Genomic DNA, 17,861 nt, shown 5'->3' on the forward strand with positions numbered 1-17,861 from the left:
AGTAGTAGGAAGAGTCTTAGACTTAGCTAAAGGTAGTCCTACTGTCTAAGATTTAGAATACATAAAGGTAGGAGTGAGCAAGGGAGGACAGACCTACGGCTTCTTCAGTGCTTCTCTACGTGAGTTTGCTTAAATACTGTTCCCTTTACACTGCAAACATATAAACCGGCAGGTACAAGAGAGGGTTCTTTACCTGTTTATGTACAGACTTCAGGGTGTTTAAAACCCCTAAAACTGTGTACAAAATTTGGAATGTACATGTACTTTTCTAGGGAAAGGGACATTAGCTTTCCTCAAGGTACCAAAAAAGTTTAACTTTCCGTGTTAAGACAATTGCACACAGAAAAAAGACCCAGGTTCTATTCCTACTTCTGCCACTACCTACGTGAGCCTGGAAAAGTCATTTTATATCTTTGGATTTCTATTTCTCAATCTGTGAAGGAAGAAAATGGACCAAATCAGAATCTACAAATTTGTAGCCTGCAGCCTACAGAACTTTTTTTTTTTTTTTTTTGGACTTTTAGAGTGTTATCCCACACAGCATACTTGGAATTTTAAATTAGTTGCCAGCATTTAAAAATCAGGACATATGACCTAGCAATAAAGATTTCTAGCTTCTTTTGAAAATCTGAAAGATCTGATTATACTGGGCTCTCATTCCCACATGGCAGCAACTGGCTGAAGCTAAGCAGCAGCTATCCGCTTTACACCAGGCAAACTCTCTCCAGTTTGCCATGGTTACCCTGGTTTGCCTCCCGATTTACGTTACCTTTCTGGTCCCTACAGACATCTGAAGTTGCTATCCCTGGAAGTAACACTCTGAAGGTTTTCTACCTCTAAGGGTCCTTGTATTTGAACACCAAAAACCTGGGATGTCTCTCTTTAAAGGGGTTGAGAACACCTCATAAACACATGTTCATCCGTTTACCCCCAAAACAAAAAAAGTAATATAGCTCATTTTAATGTAAACGTCCTTTGAAAATGTGTGAGGAGCAGAAACAAAGGTGGAATATGGTAGATGAAAGCGGCAACAGAACAAGAAATATCTCTTGACTTTTGTCTCTTGACAAGAAGTATCTCTGTTTAATGGGAGTTAGTCTAGTCTAATGCCAATAAGCAGCTGGGCACCAAAAGAACAGTAATTTCTCTGTAGAACTGTAAATGTTAATCACTTAAACATCCTAAGCTGGCTCCTAAATATTGAATTCTCTTTATAAAAAATCAGAAGATGCTGAGTTCAGAAAGAATACTGGCTGGCTGTTTTGGTTTTTTTCCTATCCCACTGGCCTTGTGTTGGTAACATGCTTTTAAAAAGAAAAAAAAAAAGATCAACCCAACTTTCTATTTTTACAAAAAGTTTTTTTGGGGGGAAAGCAGTGGAAACAGACTAAAAGAATATACAGCAAGTCTTCCTAAGGAATCAAATCAGAAAGCAAAGGCCTTGTCAAAAGGAAATGAAACTGAATTTTTTATCACCATGCCATGTACAAAAATTCTTTACCAATATTACTTGATTTTCCAGCTCCAAGTCTACTCCTATGTCAGGCAACTACTTTTATACAGTTGCTCAGATCCAAAATCATTTTTGGTTCTGAGAAACCCATCGCCAAGTCTTTTAAAGCTAGCTCTAAAACACGTGCCACCTCCAACTACTCTTCACCATCTGTCCTACTCCTCAGGCCAAGCAAGAGCACTGTTCTCCTTCTTGCTACCCTACTGTCCATCTCCACACAGACACCAGAGTCAAAGTCTAAGAACCTAAGTCACTCACTCACTCCCTTGCTTGAATAGTCTATGGCTACTCAGAAGGAAATCCAAAGTCCTCATCACGACCTACTTGGTAATCTGATCTCAACTACTACTCCCTCATCCCCTTACCCTTACTCAGTTATTCTCCAGCCATCCTTTCTATTCCCCAGCAAGCTTCCTTCACCTCAGAGCCTCTTCACATGCTATTCCCTCCACTTGGGCCACTATGCCCCTAGATCTTCCCATCACTGGCTCAAAGTCTACCCAAGTCACTACCTCAAACAACTCCTTCTCACGTCCTTAAATAGCCTCCCTCTTATTCTCCCATCCCAGTCACTCTCCTCCTCCTTCCCCTAGTTTGTTATCCCTAGTATTTACCTTATCATCATTTGAAATATAATTTACTGTTGAACTTCCTTATGTCTGTTTTGCTCATACCATATAAGCTCCATGAGAACAGGAACTTAGAACTACTCACTGTTAAATTTCCTACTGTTCCAAACACTCTACCTGATTGAATGAATAGATCAAAGGAAAAAATCATCATGCTACTAACTTCAACCACTATATAAAAATATCTTAATAAATACTTTACCTCAAAGAACTGTGGTAAAAATTAGATGAGATAACATGTAGGAAGCTTAGGGGTGCCTGGGTGGCTCAGCCGTTAAGCGTCTGCCTTTGGCTCAGGTCATGAACCCAGTGTCCTGGGATCGAGCCCCACGTTGGGCTCCCTGCTCGGCAGGAAGCCTGCTTCTCCCTCTCCCACTCCCCCTGCTTGTGTTCCCTCTCTCTCACTCTCTGTCAAATAAATAAATAAAATTAAAAAAAAAACCAACATGTAGGAAGCTTATAGTACAGAACCTGGCACATACTAAGTTCTCAATAAGTTTTAGTTATCATTGTTGTTGTTATTATTAATTGAATGACAACATACTGAAGCACTACTAAGTACCAAGTACTGAGATAGAGAAGGGATGAACAGAAAAAAATGACAAAACAACCTGTTATTAATCAAAATACTTTGTAAAATATCTAGAAGAAAACTTCAGGTAGAAGAGAAAACGGTTTTAGAATATTCAGAAAGTATTAAATACTTTCATACAGAAGGTAAACATCAGAAAACTGCGTTGGTACAACTTTAAAGTTTAGATGTAAGTGGAAATAATTAAAATGGGGGAGTAGAGGCAACATGGGGTGGTGGAAAGTACATGTACTTTGGCATCAGACCTGGGTTCAAACCCTAGTCCTTCTACTTACTAGCTAGGTGACCTTCCACAAAGTTCAACCTCTTTGAGTATCAGTTTCCTCATGGTAAAATGAGAATCATAGTAACATAGCTTATTGTGGGAGTTCTACTGAGATCAATTGAAACAATGAATGAAAAGCACCTGACCTAAAACCACTCAATAACTATTACTACTATATTCTCATCTCTGGAAAGAGCCTCAAAATTCAACAGCAGAGTTTCTAGACTGTCTCAGTTTTATAACCTCAGCTGAAGACCAGTATTTTCATTCTTCATGCACGTGAAGTCAGAGTCTACCACTCACAACTTACACCCCACCAGGGTTTACACCGACCCAAAGGACAGAGAGAACAGAAGGGTGCCTATAATATCTCTCCCATGACTGCCTACTGGAAAGAAAATGGAAGCTATTTCCTAACCAGAAAATAATGTATTGCCCCTGCCTCCCCTCTGCTTCTATAAAAATTTCCCACAGTTCAGAATGTAAAACAGATTTTAAAGAGGACAACAAGCAAGACTTGTGAACCTAAAATTAGACCTACCAGCTGTGTTTTGGTTAGCTAGTGCATTAGGCACCAGCAGGACACTGAAACATACAGGAGCCTCTTCTCGAAGACAAGTTTTTCTTCAGCCTATCTACCCACCAGAATAAAGCAGGCAGAAGGAGCAGAAGGAGAGGGGGCTGAACACTTTTCACCCAAAGAAACTTGGTGTCCAGAACTTCTGCTGCCAGACTAACTGGTTTGGAATTGAACTCAGAATAGAACCTTAGATGGCTTTAAAATGGTAATAAGAATGAGCCACCAATGGCTGAGGGCTTATTATCCTCCAGGCACTACGCTAAGCTCTTTAGAAGTATGATCTTTGTTCCTCACTATAACCCAACAAGAAGAAGCAATTATTATGCTGATGTTACCAAGACTCAGAGAGGCTGAGTGAATTATCCCACATGACACAGCTAATAAATACTCAAATTCATAGATTGCAAAGCCAACTAATGCAAGACTGCTTGGTCCTTCATTTCATTCTCCCATTTTTCCTTAGTAACAGACCCCAGCTTTTAGCTGGACACACTGTAGCCTGAAGAAAAGACTGTTTCCTAGACTCCCTTGCAACTAGAAAAGGCCACAGGACTGAATTCTAGCCAATGAAACATAAGCAGCAATGTGTGCAACTTCTGCAGGGTTTCCTTAAAATGGAGGGGTGTGTCCTTCTTCGCTTTCCTATGCCTGTATCCTGGAACTTGGATGTGCTGGCTCAACTCCAGCAGTCAACTTGGTCCATGACAAGAACTATACCCTAAGGGCGGCAGAGTGGAGCTAGAAAGAGCGTAGATTCCTAATAACATCACAGTTCCTCCACACCAGCCTTAGACTGCTTACATCCAGACTTCGTTTACACAGAGAGAAATTAGTATCTGTTTGAGTTGCTATTATTTTGGATTTTTCCAAATTATTTCATTATATTAGATGCAGCTGAACTAATGTAAACATTGATACACTAAATTATTATGCAATACTGTCTCTTTCAGTTCTTCAACAACACCCTAGAAACTAGATGAGATATTTCATATCATATATTCACCAAATATTCCACGTACATCTACTACTCAACAGGCACTGTGCTAGGTACTGGGAACAAAGATAAACAACTTATAGTAGTAACCCTAGAAGAGTTTATAACTATAACCCACAGGGGACATGGAAAGAAATAACATCTCAGAGTATACTGTAATTAATGCTACAGTTAATGTATATAGTCTGTTGCTATGGGAACACAGGAAGGCTACCTAGCAGTCTAGTCTATATTTACCTAGTACAATCCTATCCATCCCGTCCACCTTGAATACCATTCCTGCCGAGAAATCTTTCCTGATTCCATGTTTTCAGCTGAAATTAGTTTCTCTTTTCTTTGAGCCCCCATAGTATACTGTTTGTACCTCTGCTCTATTTATACACAAATAAGCACCTGAAAAGACTGTCTTTCCTATTAAACTATAAGCTTCCTAATGTCAAAAACTTTTCTTTATTCTCAATATTCGTCACACAGCTCACCATAAATGCTCAAAAATTATTCAGAGAAATAAGATTAACCTAAAATACCAGTCTTTAATGCTAACTATATGCTATAGCTTGTACACATTAAAATGAATGTTTCCTCTAATACTCTATTGAAGTTAAAAGCAGATTTCTTTGCTACCTGACCAAAAACTAGTTAAACACATCTGAAGTGAGTTTAAGATATAGTTAAATGTTCAACAAGAATATAGTTATCTGGCCTACATTATGGATTGAGCCTTTAGCATATCTGAAGGATTTTATTTTTTTAATTCTTCATTCATTTTGTGACATATGAAAAGGACATCAATATTAATATTCTTTGATGCCATGTTGGCTTGATCTATGACAGTGATACACACACAAACACATAAACACACACACACACACCCCAAAAACAAAAACAAAACACACATACAAAGGATTTAAGTCTGCCAGGGCCAGAATTCTGTGTTTCCTACCCCATTCTCATCTCTACCCCACATATCAGGACCAAAGCTTTTGTTCCAGCTATTCCTTGTATATATTCTGCCCCCTCTCTTCTGACAGTCCATAAGCATCTGTGCTCCTTCCTGCCACACAAGTTTAGACTGTGGCTCTGGATATTAAAAGAACCAACTGGGACAGGAATATGAAACTGAGCTGGTCATCTCAGACTGAACTGTAAGTTCCAGCAGAAGACACAATGAGCACTGACACAGATCCACCTTTGGCTTCTCAGTCTTGGGTCAGATGCAAGGGAGGAGAAGTGGGTACACCAACGAATAGACAGGGCAACTTCTATATTGTGGGCTGTAGTCAAGAAAAGCTGATGTCAAAGGCACACAGTCCTTTATTCTCAGAGGGGTTTAAGAATAATAAGACTACTGCATCAGCAACCTTACCCTGAAAAGCAATAATCTAATAGTACATAATGCCCAGTAACCCATTCTATTTTGATCGAGAGGTCAGGGAAGAGAAAAAGAAGGCACTGGATTCTTGGGAGAGAGAGAAGGAAAAGCTTGGACCTTTTCTCAGGAGTCAGCTATTAGGACTCCTGGCTAAGCTCTGCCACTTTCCAACTGTATGACCCTGGGCAAGTTACGTGATCTCCCTATGCTTCAGTTTCCTTCCTCTTTAAAATAGAGATAATAAAATGTACTTTGGGGCACCTTGGTGGCACAGCTGGTTAAGCATCTGACTCTTGGTTTCGGCTCAAGTCATGATGGTAAAAATGCATTGGTTCTGTGCTCAGTGCAGAGTCAGCTTGAGATTCTCTCTCCCTCTGCCGTTCCTGCTCGTGCTTGCACACATGCTCTCTCTCTCTAAAATAAATAAATCTTTTTAAAAAATAAATAAAATGGACCTCTAGGATTGTTATGAGGATCAAATTAATATGTATAAAGAGCTTAGAACAGTGCCTACCACATAAGTAGTAATATAATAAGTGCCAGCTCTTAATCTGTTCTGGCTCCCAGACACCAACCGTGATAAGTCATCTTGATAGCATGCACCCTTAACTCTGTGGTCTTCCTCCCCAAAACCACTAACTCTAGTCTAATCATGAGATGAACACAAGACGAATCCCAATAAAAGGACATTCTACAAAATACCTGACAAATCCCGGAGATTTTGATTTACCTGGCGTGGATAGGGCCAATCAGAGGTATTTTCTAAAGAATTGCCCTCCACAGATGATTCAGAAATGTGATACCAAGGTGAGAAACACGCTGTTTACTTTGCTGACCTCACCTCTTACTCCTCCTTCACTCCCCTCTGCTTCATAATGACCTTTTTATTGTCCCTCCAATACCCCGAGCTCACCTCTACCTTAGAACCTTTGCATTCACTATTCTTTCTACCTTAACCACTCTTCTCCCAGAATTTTTCTTAATTTTAGATTATAAGGTATAATTTTAATAATGAAGATTATACAAAGAGTCCATGCTTTAACAGGACACAGTGAGACAGCTTTTCCCATGTTCAACCCTGCAGAAGCCCTCCAGGACCTCCCCACAAGCTCATACTCCTTCCACAGGGTAGTATTTTTACCTGTGCTAACAGAACACTAAAACAGCGAGAATTATGATAATCTTCTCACTTCAAGAGCCAACAATCCCTTTATAAAAAGTTGTAGGAACCAAAGCAATCGTCTCTGCTACAAATCACTGAACTTTGCATAAGCAGTACTCAATTGGTAACACAAAAGAAGGGTTTTCCTAGATCTTTGCTAGATCTCATAAATTCAGGTCTCTGCCCACATGTCATATGCTCAGAGATGCTTTCCATGACTACCTCACCAAAATGTAACCCTCTGCTGCCATGCCACTCACTCCTTCACTATGACATGCTGATTTCATAGCACATACTACCATCCCAAATTACCTCTCTTTCTCCCCAGCTAGAGGGAAAACTCCATGAAAGCTAGGGCCCTGTCTGTCCTCGTCACTGTATTAACTCCAAGACTTACTACAGGTTAAGTAAGTACATTCTGAAGGGTAGACTCAGATGGGCAATCCCAGAACTGTATGCCTCTCTTAGAAATTTTCCATAGAACCATATGGGGCTGCTCTAACTGACAGGAAGCCATTCCCTTTAAAGACCTTAGTCTTAGTTTGTCTTATTCTAAACAAATAAATAAGATACTGCAACATTCTGAAGCCAGGGCTTCATAGTTTTATTAGAAGATAACCCAAACCTTTCAGACAATTAAAAATAATATAATTAGATGTTTTTGGCAGACCTTCAACCTTCTCCCTCCCTACCAGAGCTGCTTCTTATGAGCTGACTAAAGAGCCTGAGTCATGAACCATGACGGGATAGAGCAGTGACATACCTCCATTTCTAGCCCTCCTAGAGCCACAGCTGTTCTGAGCATATGCCTATATCCTTCGAACCACCCTGCTCCTAGTGCTCCCTCACTGGCTCTTCTCTGCAGTTGTTCCCAATGCCACTTAACCAAACATTCTGCTCCCCAAATACTCCTCTTAAAGGCACACTCCAGGGCAAAGGGTGTGGCTTCAAACCCTTTGGATCTGTACATAATAAAGCCATGTTAAGAACTCCACAGATGCTCATAAGCATCTGCTGAACTCCGCTTACCACTTGTCCTTTAGCCATTTTATAACTCTACCTTTCCTTCAGTGATCCTACAGTGCACTAGACACGTACTTTTCAAGTCACAGGACACACCCATTAATAGGCAATATAATTACTTTAATGTGAGAATCCAGAATTCTTTTGAACAGAATAGAACAATAACAGAAAACATCCTATCTGATAGAGCTACCATATGATCCAGCAATTGCACTACTGGGTATTTACCCCAAAGATACAAAAGTAGGGATCCGAAAGGGTACGTGCATCCCGATGTTTATAGCAGCAATGTCCACAATAGCCAAACTGTGGAAAGAGCCAAGATGTCCATCAACAGATGAATGGATAAAGAAGATGTGGTATATATATACAATGGAATATTATGCAGCCATCAAAAGGAATGAGATCTTGCCATTTGCAACGACGTGGATGGAACTGGAGGGTATTATGCTGAGCGAAATAAGTCAAACAGAGAAAGACATGTATCATATGACCTCACTGATATGAGGAATTCTTAATCTCAGGAAACAAACTGAGGGTTGCTGGAGTGGGGGGTGGGGTGGGAGGGATGGGGTGACTGGGTGATGGACACTGGGGAGGGTATGTGCTCTGGTAAGCGCTGTGAATTGTGCAAGACTGTTGAATCTCAGATCTGTACCTCTGAAACAAATAATGCAATATATATTAAGAAAGAAAAAAAGAAGAAGAATGTAGCAGGAGGGGAAGAATGAAGGGGGGGAAATCGGAGGGGGAGAAGAACCATGAGAGACGATGGACTCTGAAAAACAAACTGAGGGTTCTAGAGGGGAGGGGGGTGGGAAGATGGGTTAGCCTGGTTATGGGTATTGGTAGGGCACGTTCTGCATGGAGCACTGGGTGTTGTGCACAAACAATGAATCATGGAACACTATATCTAAAACTAATGATGTAATGTATGGGGATTAACATAACAATAAAAAAATTTAAAAAAAAAGAAAGAAAAAGAAAACATCCTATCTGGTAAGGCATACAGTGTTCCATTTGAGTTATTTAAAAGTGTGTGTGTGTGTGTGTGTGTGTGTAAACAAGGTTACAGTGTAAAATATACTTCCCCTATTGTAGGTTATGTTCAATTTTTTAAACTACTGGCCTAGAGTTCTGAGACCATCTAATTGCACTTCTATTGTTCAACAAAAATGACTCATTAACATAGCTATGAATGCAAATCCCCTTGACAATATAAGAATTTTCATATGAATAAATCCATAAGCCAGATCAAGTTCCTTTGTCAGACCCAATGACCCATTTTCAGAGCCAGAAATTATGGTAAGAGAAACCTGCATATCTGGATGAGAGGTTATAAATCAGGTGAGAGATCATAATTTGGGCTGTGTAACTATATTTCTATGATAAAGCTGGAACACATGCGCAATTCAAATCTGGACCCACAAAAATCCTTTGGAGACAGAAACTTCAGGCCCCTCTTGCCATACAGTCACCTTGGTTCTCTGCCCATTCTGAAGTTTGCTTTACTCTGTCAGCAACCCTTCGCAACAATTTGGCCTTCCTCCACCAATACCAGCCACTCACAGCCTGGTTAGGCACGAAGCTATCAGAACATGTATGTTTAACCAGACTCTTCATATTAATAATAAAATCAGCAGCTAACATTTACTGAGAACTTACAATGTGTTAAGCATTGTTAAAGTGTCTTATCACAAACTAAACCATTTTATTCACATGAAAATCCTGTTTTATTTCATAACTTCATACCCATTTTAGAGATATGGAAATAAGACCAAACTGTTACATAGCTTGCCCAATGTCAAAAAGCAAGTGGCAGAGCTAGGATACTTTCTGTTCCTCTCTAATCCTACACTGTTTCATTTTTTCTTTATAACATTCACTACATGTTTATTTGCTAATTGGTTTTTCTCTATTTCCTCCCAATATAATGTAAGCTCCAATAGAATTAAGGACTTTCTCCATTCTGCTCACTGCTATATCCCCAATGCTTAGAAGCTCCTGCCCTTGGCTAATACTCCATAAATACTGGCTGTATGAATGCAGTGTAACAAAGACCCTGTTCCCTCACCATCATCATGCTGTGCTACTTTCAATATTCCAAGAGCCTTACTCTCTTCCAATAAGCAAATGTACACTGGCCTCAAAACATTTGAAACCAGAGTGAACTGAAACTAATTAAAGCTGCAACCAAGCTCTGATCAAGCTCAAATCTTTACTGGATCAAAATAATCAGCCCCTCATCCTAGCTGCCTAGTAGAGTAAATGGCATACCACTTCTGAGGGGGAGAAAAGAAAATACTACTCTAGTGTCTATAGTTCTTTTAAACACAATGTCTAGTATTGGATGAAAAATGATGAGATATGAGAAGAATTATGAAAATATAAAATCAGACCCCAAAAGATTCAAAAAAATAGAGCTTTAAAAAATAACCAAATAAGCATCCTAGAGTTGAAAAACACAATATCATTAATTAAGAATTTAACAAATGACATACAATGGAGTATTTGTAGCTGTCAAAAAAAAAAATAGATAAATAAATAAATAGACATATCTGTGGAGTGATTTCCAAGACATACTGCTAAGTTAAAAAAGCAAAGCAAAAAAGAGAATTTATATTGCCCAAAACCCCATTAATTCCAATTTCACCATGAGAAAATCATCAGACAAATCCAAACTAAGAGACATTCTACACAACACCTGACTAGCACTCCTCCAAACTATCAAGTTCATCAAAAGCAAAAAAAAATGTAATGTGACCACAGGATCCTGTAATTAGAGGAAACACTGGTGAAATTCTAATAATGTCCATAGTTTAGTTAGCAATACTGTTCCAATGTTAACATAAGAGTACGGGAGGGGCGCCTGGGTGGCTCAGTTGGTTGAGCGGCTACCTTCAGCTCAGGTCATGATCTCAGGGTCCTGAGATCAAGCCCCATATCGGGCTCCAGCTCAGTGGGGAGTCTGCTTCTCCCTCTCCCTCTGCTGCTCCCCCTTCTTGTGCTCTCTCACTTGTGCTCTCTCTCAAAATAAATAAATAAATAAATAAAAAAGTATGGGAAGCGGCTCTCAATCTGAAGACATTTACTGATCTGCAAGAAATTGGGCTGTGCATTTGATAGGGGTTACAAAGTGAGCTGGAAAAGGAGAAGATAAGAGAAAGCAAAGCTGTGGCATGCTCAGAGTGAGACACTGTTTTTTAATTTGTCTTTTAAGTAATGTCTACACCCAATGTAGGGCTCAAACTCACAACCTTAAGAGTCAGATGTGGGGCGCCTGGGTGGCTCAGTCGTTAAGCGTCTGCCTTCGGCTCGGGTCATGATCCCAGGGTCCTGGGATCGAGCCCCGCATCGGGCTCCCTGCCCCGCGGGAAGCCTGCTTCTCCCCCTCCCACTCCCCCTGCTTGTGTTCCTGCTCTCGCTCTCTCTCTCTGTCAAATAAATAAATAAAAGAGTCAGATGCTCTACCAACTGAGCCGGCCAGGTGCCCCCAGGGTGAGACATTTAAAAGAGCCCTTTCCACACAGACTTCGGATGCTCTCACCCCTGCCAAAGAGTAAAATCCTAGAGTAAAAACAAACTAAACTTGCCACTATCTCACCCTCTGAAGAGGACTGTGGGAGTGTTGCCTTGGAGCTGAACAGAAGGAGGGGAGGAGCTGCAGGGCTGGATGAAAATGAAATCTTTAAGAAGTTGTAAACTTAGGCAGGTACTTCCTGAAAATGTGATCCAAGAAATCTCAAGCAATTCATTTAGTTTAAGGGGGTTCTAAACAAATTGTACTCTCAGGCCTTAGCACAAGCAAAGTCAATCCTCTTTCGAAGAATACAGCTTCATGCCAAGGCTTGGGAAATCCCCACAAATAATTTTCAAAGGCAATGAAGAGTTGTGCAAACATAACACAAAAGGAAATAAAGAAACATGAAAAATACCATCAAAAACAACAGCAGAGGAGATCTATAAAGTCTCCACATACTGGAATTACCAAAAACAGATTATGACCAACACGCTTACTGTTCTCACAGGAATAAAGAGGATAGCTACAGTATGAAGAAAGATAGAGGATATGATTCACAAATTTATACTAGTACGTTTGAAAAGTTAAACAAAATGGACAAACTTCTGGGAAAATGTAACTTATCAAAACTGACCTAAGGAAAAATAGACAACTTGGACAGACCTATGACCATTAAAGAAATTGAATTCATAATCAAAAATAGAAAACAAAGTAACAAAATTCTCTTTCTCTTTTCAGGTCCAGACAGCTTCCATGGTCAGTTCTACCAATCATTCTAGGAAGAAACATACCAATCTTAAGCAAACACTTCCAGAGCATTAAAAGAGAGAAACGATGTGAGAAACAATACAGTGTGACTCATACTATGAAGCCAACATAACCTGGATAGCAGAATCCCAGTACAAAGAAGAAAATTTACAAGCTAATTTCTCCCATAAATACAAATGAAAAAAATCCTAAATTATTAATAAACCAAATTTAAAAACATGAAGATACTTCACCATGACCAAGTTGCATTTACCCCAGAAATGCAAAGCTGCTTTAATTGTAAAATACAGTGACATGAAGGGATGAAAATAAGACCATATTTATGCACACCCATCTTTCTGTGTACAAATACAAGAAGAAACATTTGAAAGATGTGCAAAAAACTAATAAAAGTGGTCACCAATAGTTGCTGGGGAAGAAACCAGGTGAAAAGGACAAAGGTGAACTAGAGACTTTTGAGGCATGTGAACGTATTACTGATTTTTAAATTTAAAAAATCAATTAACATAACTTACCACATTAACCTAGTAAAATCAGATGAACACCCCAATAGATGCAGGAAAACCACTTGACAAAATTCAGTAGCCACTGAATATTAAGAAAAACTCTTGGGGTGCCTGGGCGGCTCAGTCAGTTAAGCGGCTGCCTTCGGCTCAGGTCATGATCCTGGGGTCCTGGGATCGAGCCCCGCATTGGGCTCCCTGCTCAGCAGACAGCCTGCTTCTCCCTTTCCCTCTGCCTGCCGCTCTGCCTACTTGCGCTATCTCTCTGTCAAATAAATAAATAAATAATATCTAAAAGAAAAGAAAAACTCTTAAGCTAGGATTAAAAGGAATTTTCCTAATCTGATGAAATATATCTGTGAAAAAAAACAAACTACTATCACACTTATGTGTGAAATGTAAATTATTCATCAATTAGAACAAGACCAGAATACCCACTATCACTTCTATTCAACATTATATTGGAGGTCCTATCTAAAGTATTAGGACAAGAAAAAAAACAACACATATAAGGACTGGAAAGAAACAAAAACTGTCCCTCTCTGCAGATAATATGGTCATGTACGTAGAATTAATCTACACATTAATTATTAGAATATTTATGAGAATTTAGCAGACATCTTAACATAAAAATCAATACATAAAAGTTAATCGTATTCCTATATACAAACAATTAGAAAACAAAAATTTTAAAATTTTGTACAATACTGTAGAATTTTAAGTATCCAGCAATAAATGTCAAAATGATATACAAGATTTTTCTGAAAAAAAAATTATAAAACCTTATCATGAGGCAATTTAGACCTAAATATATGAGAAGACTTTATCTTGGAATGCTGTTAATTCTCTATATATTGGTTTATAAACTCAATACAAAAAACGTTCTGCAGGCTTTCTTAACACAACTTTATAGTATGCTTCTAAGAAATGTAAAAGGCCAAGACTTTCTAGAAGAACAAAGTGGAAGAACTTGCTCTACCAGATACTAAGACATGTTACAAAGCTATGGTAACTAAGAAAACATGTTTTTCACACAGAGATGCACTAACAGGTCAATGGTAGAGAACAGAAGACCCAAGAAACATATTCACAGGCATATGGACAGGTGGCACAGCAGATCCATGTAGAAAAGACAGGCTTTTCAATAAATGCTGCTAGAGCAACTGGCTACCTGCAAGAGGAAAAAATGAAATTGAGCCCCTATTTCCACTATGGGAAAAGCAATACTAAGTGGAACAAGACACAAAAAGCACTAACAATAGAAGGCAATTATTGATAAATTCTACTATATTAAAATGAAGAGCTTCTACTCAAGGCACAGTTTTAAAAAACAGACTAGAAGATATGTGCAACCCACAGAAACAACAAAGAAGTCAGAATACATTTCTATAAATTAATGAGAAAAAGACAACCTAACAGAAAAATGAACAAAAAAACCTCAATGGGGCACTTCACAAAAGGAGAGATATAAAAGATACACAAAGTCCTCAGTAACTAGAGGAATGCAAATTTAAACCACAAGAAGATACCATACATCACAAAATTGACAAAAATTTTAAATTCTCTAATAGCAAGTGCTGGTGATGATACAGAATAACAGGAACTCTCATACACTCTTCAAGGCAATGCAAACTGGTACAACCACTTTGGAAAATAGTTGGCAAAATCTGGTGCTATTTAAGATATGCACAGTCTGTGACCCAACAATCTCATCCTAGGTTTACATTCCATTTAAATATATGTAGATGTTCACCAGGAGACATGAACAAGAATGTCTATACCAACATTGTTCATAATAAGCAGAAACCTCAGAATCTGGAAATCGAATGTTCATCACTGATAGAAGAGGTAACTTGTGGCATAGTCATAAAATGGAATTCTACACAACAATGAAAATGAACAAACCACAGCTCCCACTGGATGAATCTCACAAACACAATGCTAAAAAAATGAAGCAAAACCCACAAGAATGCACAATATGACATCAACTGTGTCAAGCTCAAGTAAGTTTAGGAATGCATACATATGTGATAAACTATAAAGATAAGCAAGGAAATATCACCACAGAAGTCCAGAAAATGGTTACCTATAGGGAAGGGAAATGGTTATAATTGGAAAGGGCATAGGTCTTCAATATTGCTACTAATATTCTTTGTCTTAATCTGGGTAGAGGTTACATCAGAATTTGCTTTATAATTTTTTGTTAGACTGTGCATACATTTTTATATACTTTGTGTATTTTACAATTAAAAAAAAGGAAAATCTCAACACAGGAAATTTTCATTAACAAAGTATTTGTTATCCCAGTGCCAGTAATTGCAAGGTTACTTAGGGAAACAAAAATCGTCATAACATGACAACATTCACTAATGAACTGGTCACTCTGCTCCAACTTTCCTCCCTGGTTAACTCCAGCAATTTCTCTGACTATAAAGATCAACAATATAAGTAAAAGGCAAATCATTTAAAAATTTGTTGGCCCAAAAAAGATTTATTAATGTCTACGACTTTCCAAACACTGTTCTAGGGGATCAGCAAGGTCCAAGATAGATAAAGGTCCTGCCCTCCTGCCAAAGATGGTGGACACAGGAACTCCCATTCCAAGTTTGCTTCCAACCTCTCATCCTCCTTTCCAAATAATTGTCACACATGAAGAACCTGAATGAAATTGGGGGCACATATGACCTTAATACAGAAACCACCACCTGTCAGGGGGTCTCTTCACTACAGAGGAACCATCTGCTTGGGTTCATCTGGCTGAAGCACGGTTTCCCATATTCTCAAGTACGCAAAGAGACTGCCTTACCAAGTCAAGGCACTAGTCTCAACAATGGCGATGCTGTGGGAATTGGCTTAAATGGGGTCAAAACTCCCAATGAATGCTTTAACTGGGATCCAGACACCAGAGGCTTGCAATTTTCCAGAAACTGTACACTAGGTTTCATGTGTACATATATTTCCCATCGGGTCAGAGTCCAGAACTTTCAACTGATTCTCAAAGTTCAACCAAAAAGAGGGTATAAGCACTGCCCTCACTAAGTTGAACAGACTAGCCTTTTAAGGTCATGGTGAAGGCGAATGTGGCCACAACTAGGCCACCTGAGTTGAAACCCAGGTGTACAGACCTCCAGGCCTATGCTCTGAATGCCCAATACTTACTCTTAGTTCTTCAAAGGCTTCGTCTAGGGTGGAGAGCTGGTGGCCCTGGTGAGTCCCAATGACAGGGCACAGGACACAGATGAGTTGCTTATCTTCCTGGCAATAGGTGCTCAAATCGAGCCCATGGTCCGGACACTTCCTCTTGGCCACTCTCTCTGCTTCCATTTCTATTTCTGGGTCAAATTCACTTTCTGCCTCCGTTTCTCCCTCAGCCTCGGATTCTCCTTCTTGGTTGTCTTCCTCTGCTTCGCTCTCTTGCTCATCCTCCATTTCTTCCTCACTGTCCTCTTCACTCTCATCCTCGCTCTCATCCTCGCTCTCTTCCTCCGTCTCGCTCTCTTCTTCGGATTCACTGTCTTCCTCGGACTCGCTCTCCTCTCCCACCTCGCTCTCTAGGTCCCGCTCATTCTCCACCTTGGCCTCGGCTTCTTCCTTGGCGTCGCCCTGCCCCGGGGCTCCGGCGGTCCAGGCCTGGGCGGCGCCGTGGACGTACTGGGCCAGGTGGTGGCTGGGGAACTTCTGCCTGTGCGCCTCGGCGTGGCGGTGGCAGTAGCAGAAGGCGCACTCTCGGCACACTTCCTCGGCCCCCGGAGCCTCGTCCGGCTCGCACTCGTCACACGTGCCGTCGTGCGGCAGCTCCTCGAAGGCCGCGCCCACTCCGGAGGCCATGTGGCTGCGGTGACGCGGCCCAGGCCGCTGGGCCTCGGAGCTCGCCGCCGGGCTTCAGCGCGGCCTCCTCCCTACTTCCTCCCCGCCCGGGTCCCGTCCCGGGCACTGGCCGCGCCGGGTCTCAAGGCAGGCTTGGGGCCGCGGCGCCGCTGCCGCCTGCTCCCGCCAGCCCCTGCCCGGCCGAGGAGCCAGGGGCCTTCCCGCCGGCTCGGCCGCTCGGCGCCCGCTGCGCTTCCTCCGGCGGCGCGGGCACTTCCGGCGCGGCAGCCCCGCGCCCCCGTCGGCCCCCGCGCCGCGCGCCGCCCTGCTTCGCGCTGCCCCCGGCGAGATCGCCGCGCCGCTGGCCCCGCCGCCCCGGTTCCGCTTTCCCTTTCCCTGTCAGCGGCCTCTTTTCACTTCCTGAGTCATTTAAAGTGGCAAGGGCCCTTTTCCGCGTTCCCCGGGGGCGGGGGGAAGAGGGAGTGGGGGGAAGGGGGCGCTCGGCCGCCCCGGAAGGAGGGGGAGGATGGAGGAGGTCTCCCGCTCGCTGCGGAGGCGGGGTCAAATTCTCCCACGGCCCTGGAGGTGTCAACCTGACTTTTCAAGGCCGCTAGGCAGGTGTACGTGTGCATTTCAGTCTCGGTCCTTCCAGTTTGTCGCCGCCCATCCCAGTCCCCACCGCCAGGTGTTCTGCAGGGTGCCAGGACTGAGTGTTTTTTTTTACCAGACTGAACCTGATCGCTTGGGATTTTCAGAGCGCCCCGGGAAGGGTTGTGTTTGTTCTCCCAGGCTCAGGGAATTTCAGAGTCAGGCTCTGCAAACAGACATTTTCGATCCAAAGCAATACTACACTTTGTCTGTTTGCAAAGTCTATTTGCATTCCTGCTTCTTAGGGGCTTGGAATCTCTAGGGTGGCAACCTCTGTGCCTTTTTCTGAGTGCTTGCCTTGGGTTCTTCTGAGATGTCAGGTGAGGTAGGTGGGGAAAGAGGATTTGTCCATTTTCCTTTATGTAAGGAGACCACCTAGATCCAGATTGGGTTCCGAAAGAAATGAAAGGGACTGTTATTTATTAACCAATACCGAAGTGCCCAGAATCAGGCCAGATCTTTTTGTGGCATTTTAAAAGCTGGTT

General features: G+C 41.3%; 1 protein-coding gene across 2 annotated transcripts in view; it reads right to left on the reverse strand.

The window, feature by feature from the left end:
- The window catches only part of TRIM44 (tripartite motif containing 44), a 110,336-nt gene extending 93,291 nt beyond the window's left edge, over positions 1–17,045 (reverse strand). Inside the window, exon 1 of one of the 2 annotated variants that reach the window (XM_036106705.2) lies at positions 16,081–17,045. In XM_036106705.2, coding sequence (XP_035962598.1) covers positions 16,081–16,749 — 669 coding nt within the window. In that variant the 5' untranslated portion in view covers positions 16,750–17,045. The remainder of the gene's footprint in view (positions 1–16,080) is intronic. The other variant, XM_036106716.2, reaches the window with a different exon arrangement.
- Between the last annotated feature and the right edge of the window lie 816 nt (positions 17,046–17,861).

The sequence above is a fragment of the Halichoerus grypus genome, chromosome 11 (genome assembly GCF_964656455.1).
Source record: "Halichoerus grypus chromosome 11, mHalGry1.hap1.1, whole genome shotgun sequence".
NCBI classification, from domain to species: Eukaryota; Metazoa; Chordata; class Mammalia; order Carnivora; family Phocidae; genus Halichoerus; species Halichoerus grypus.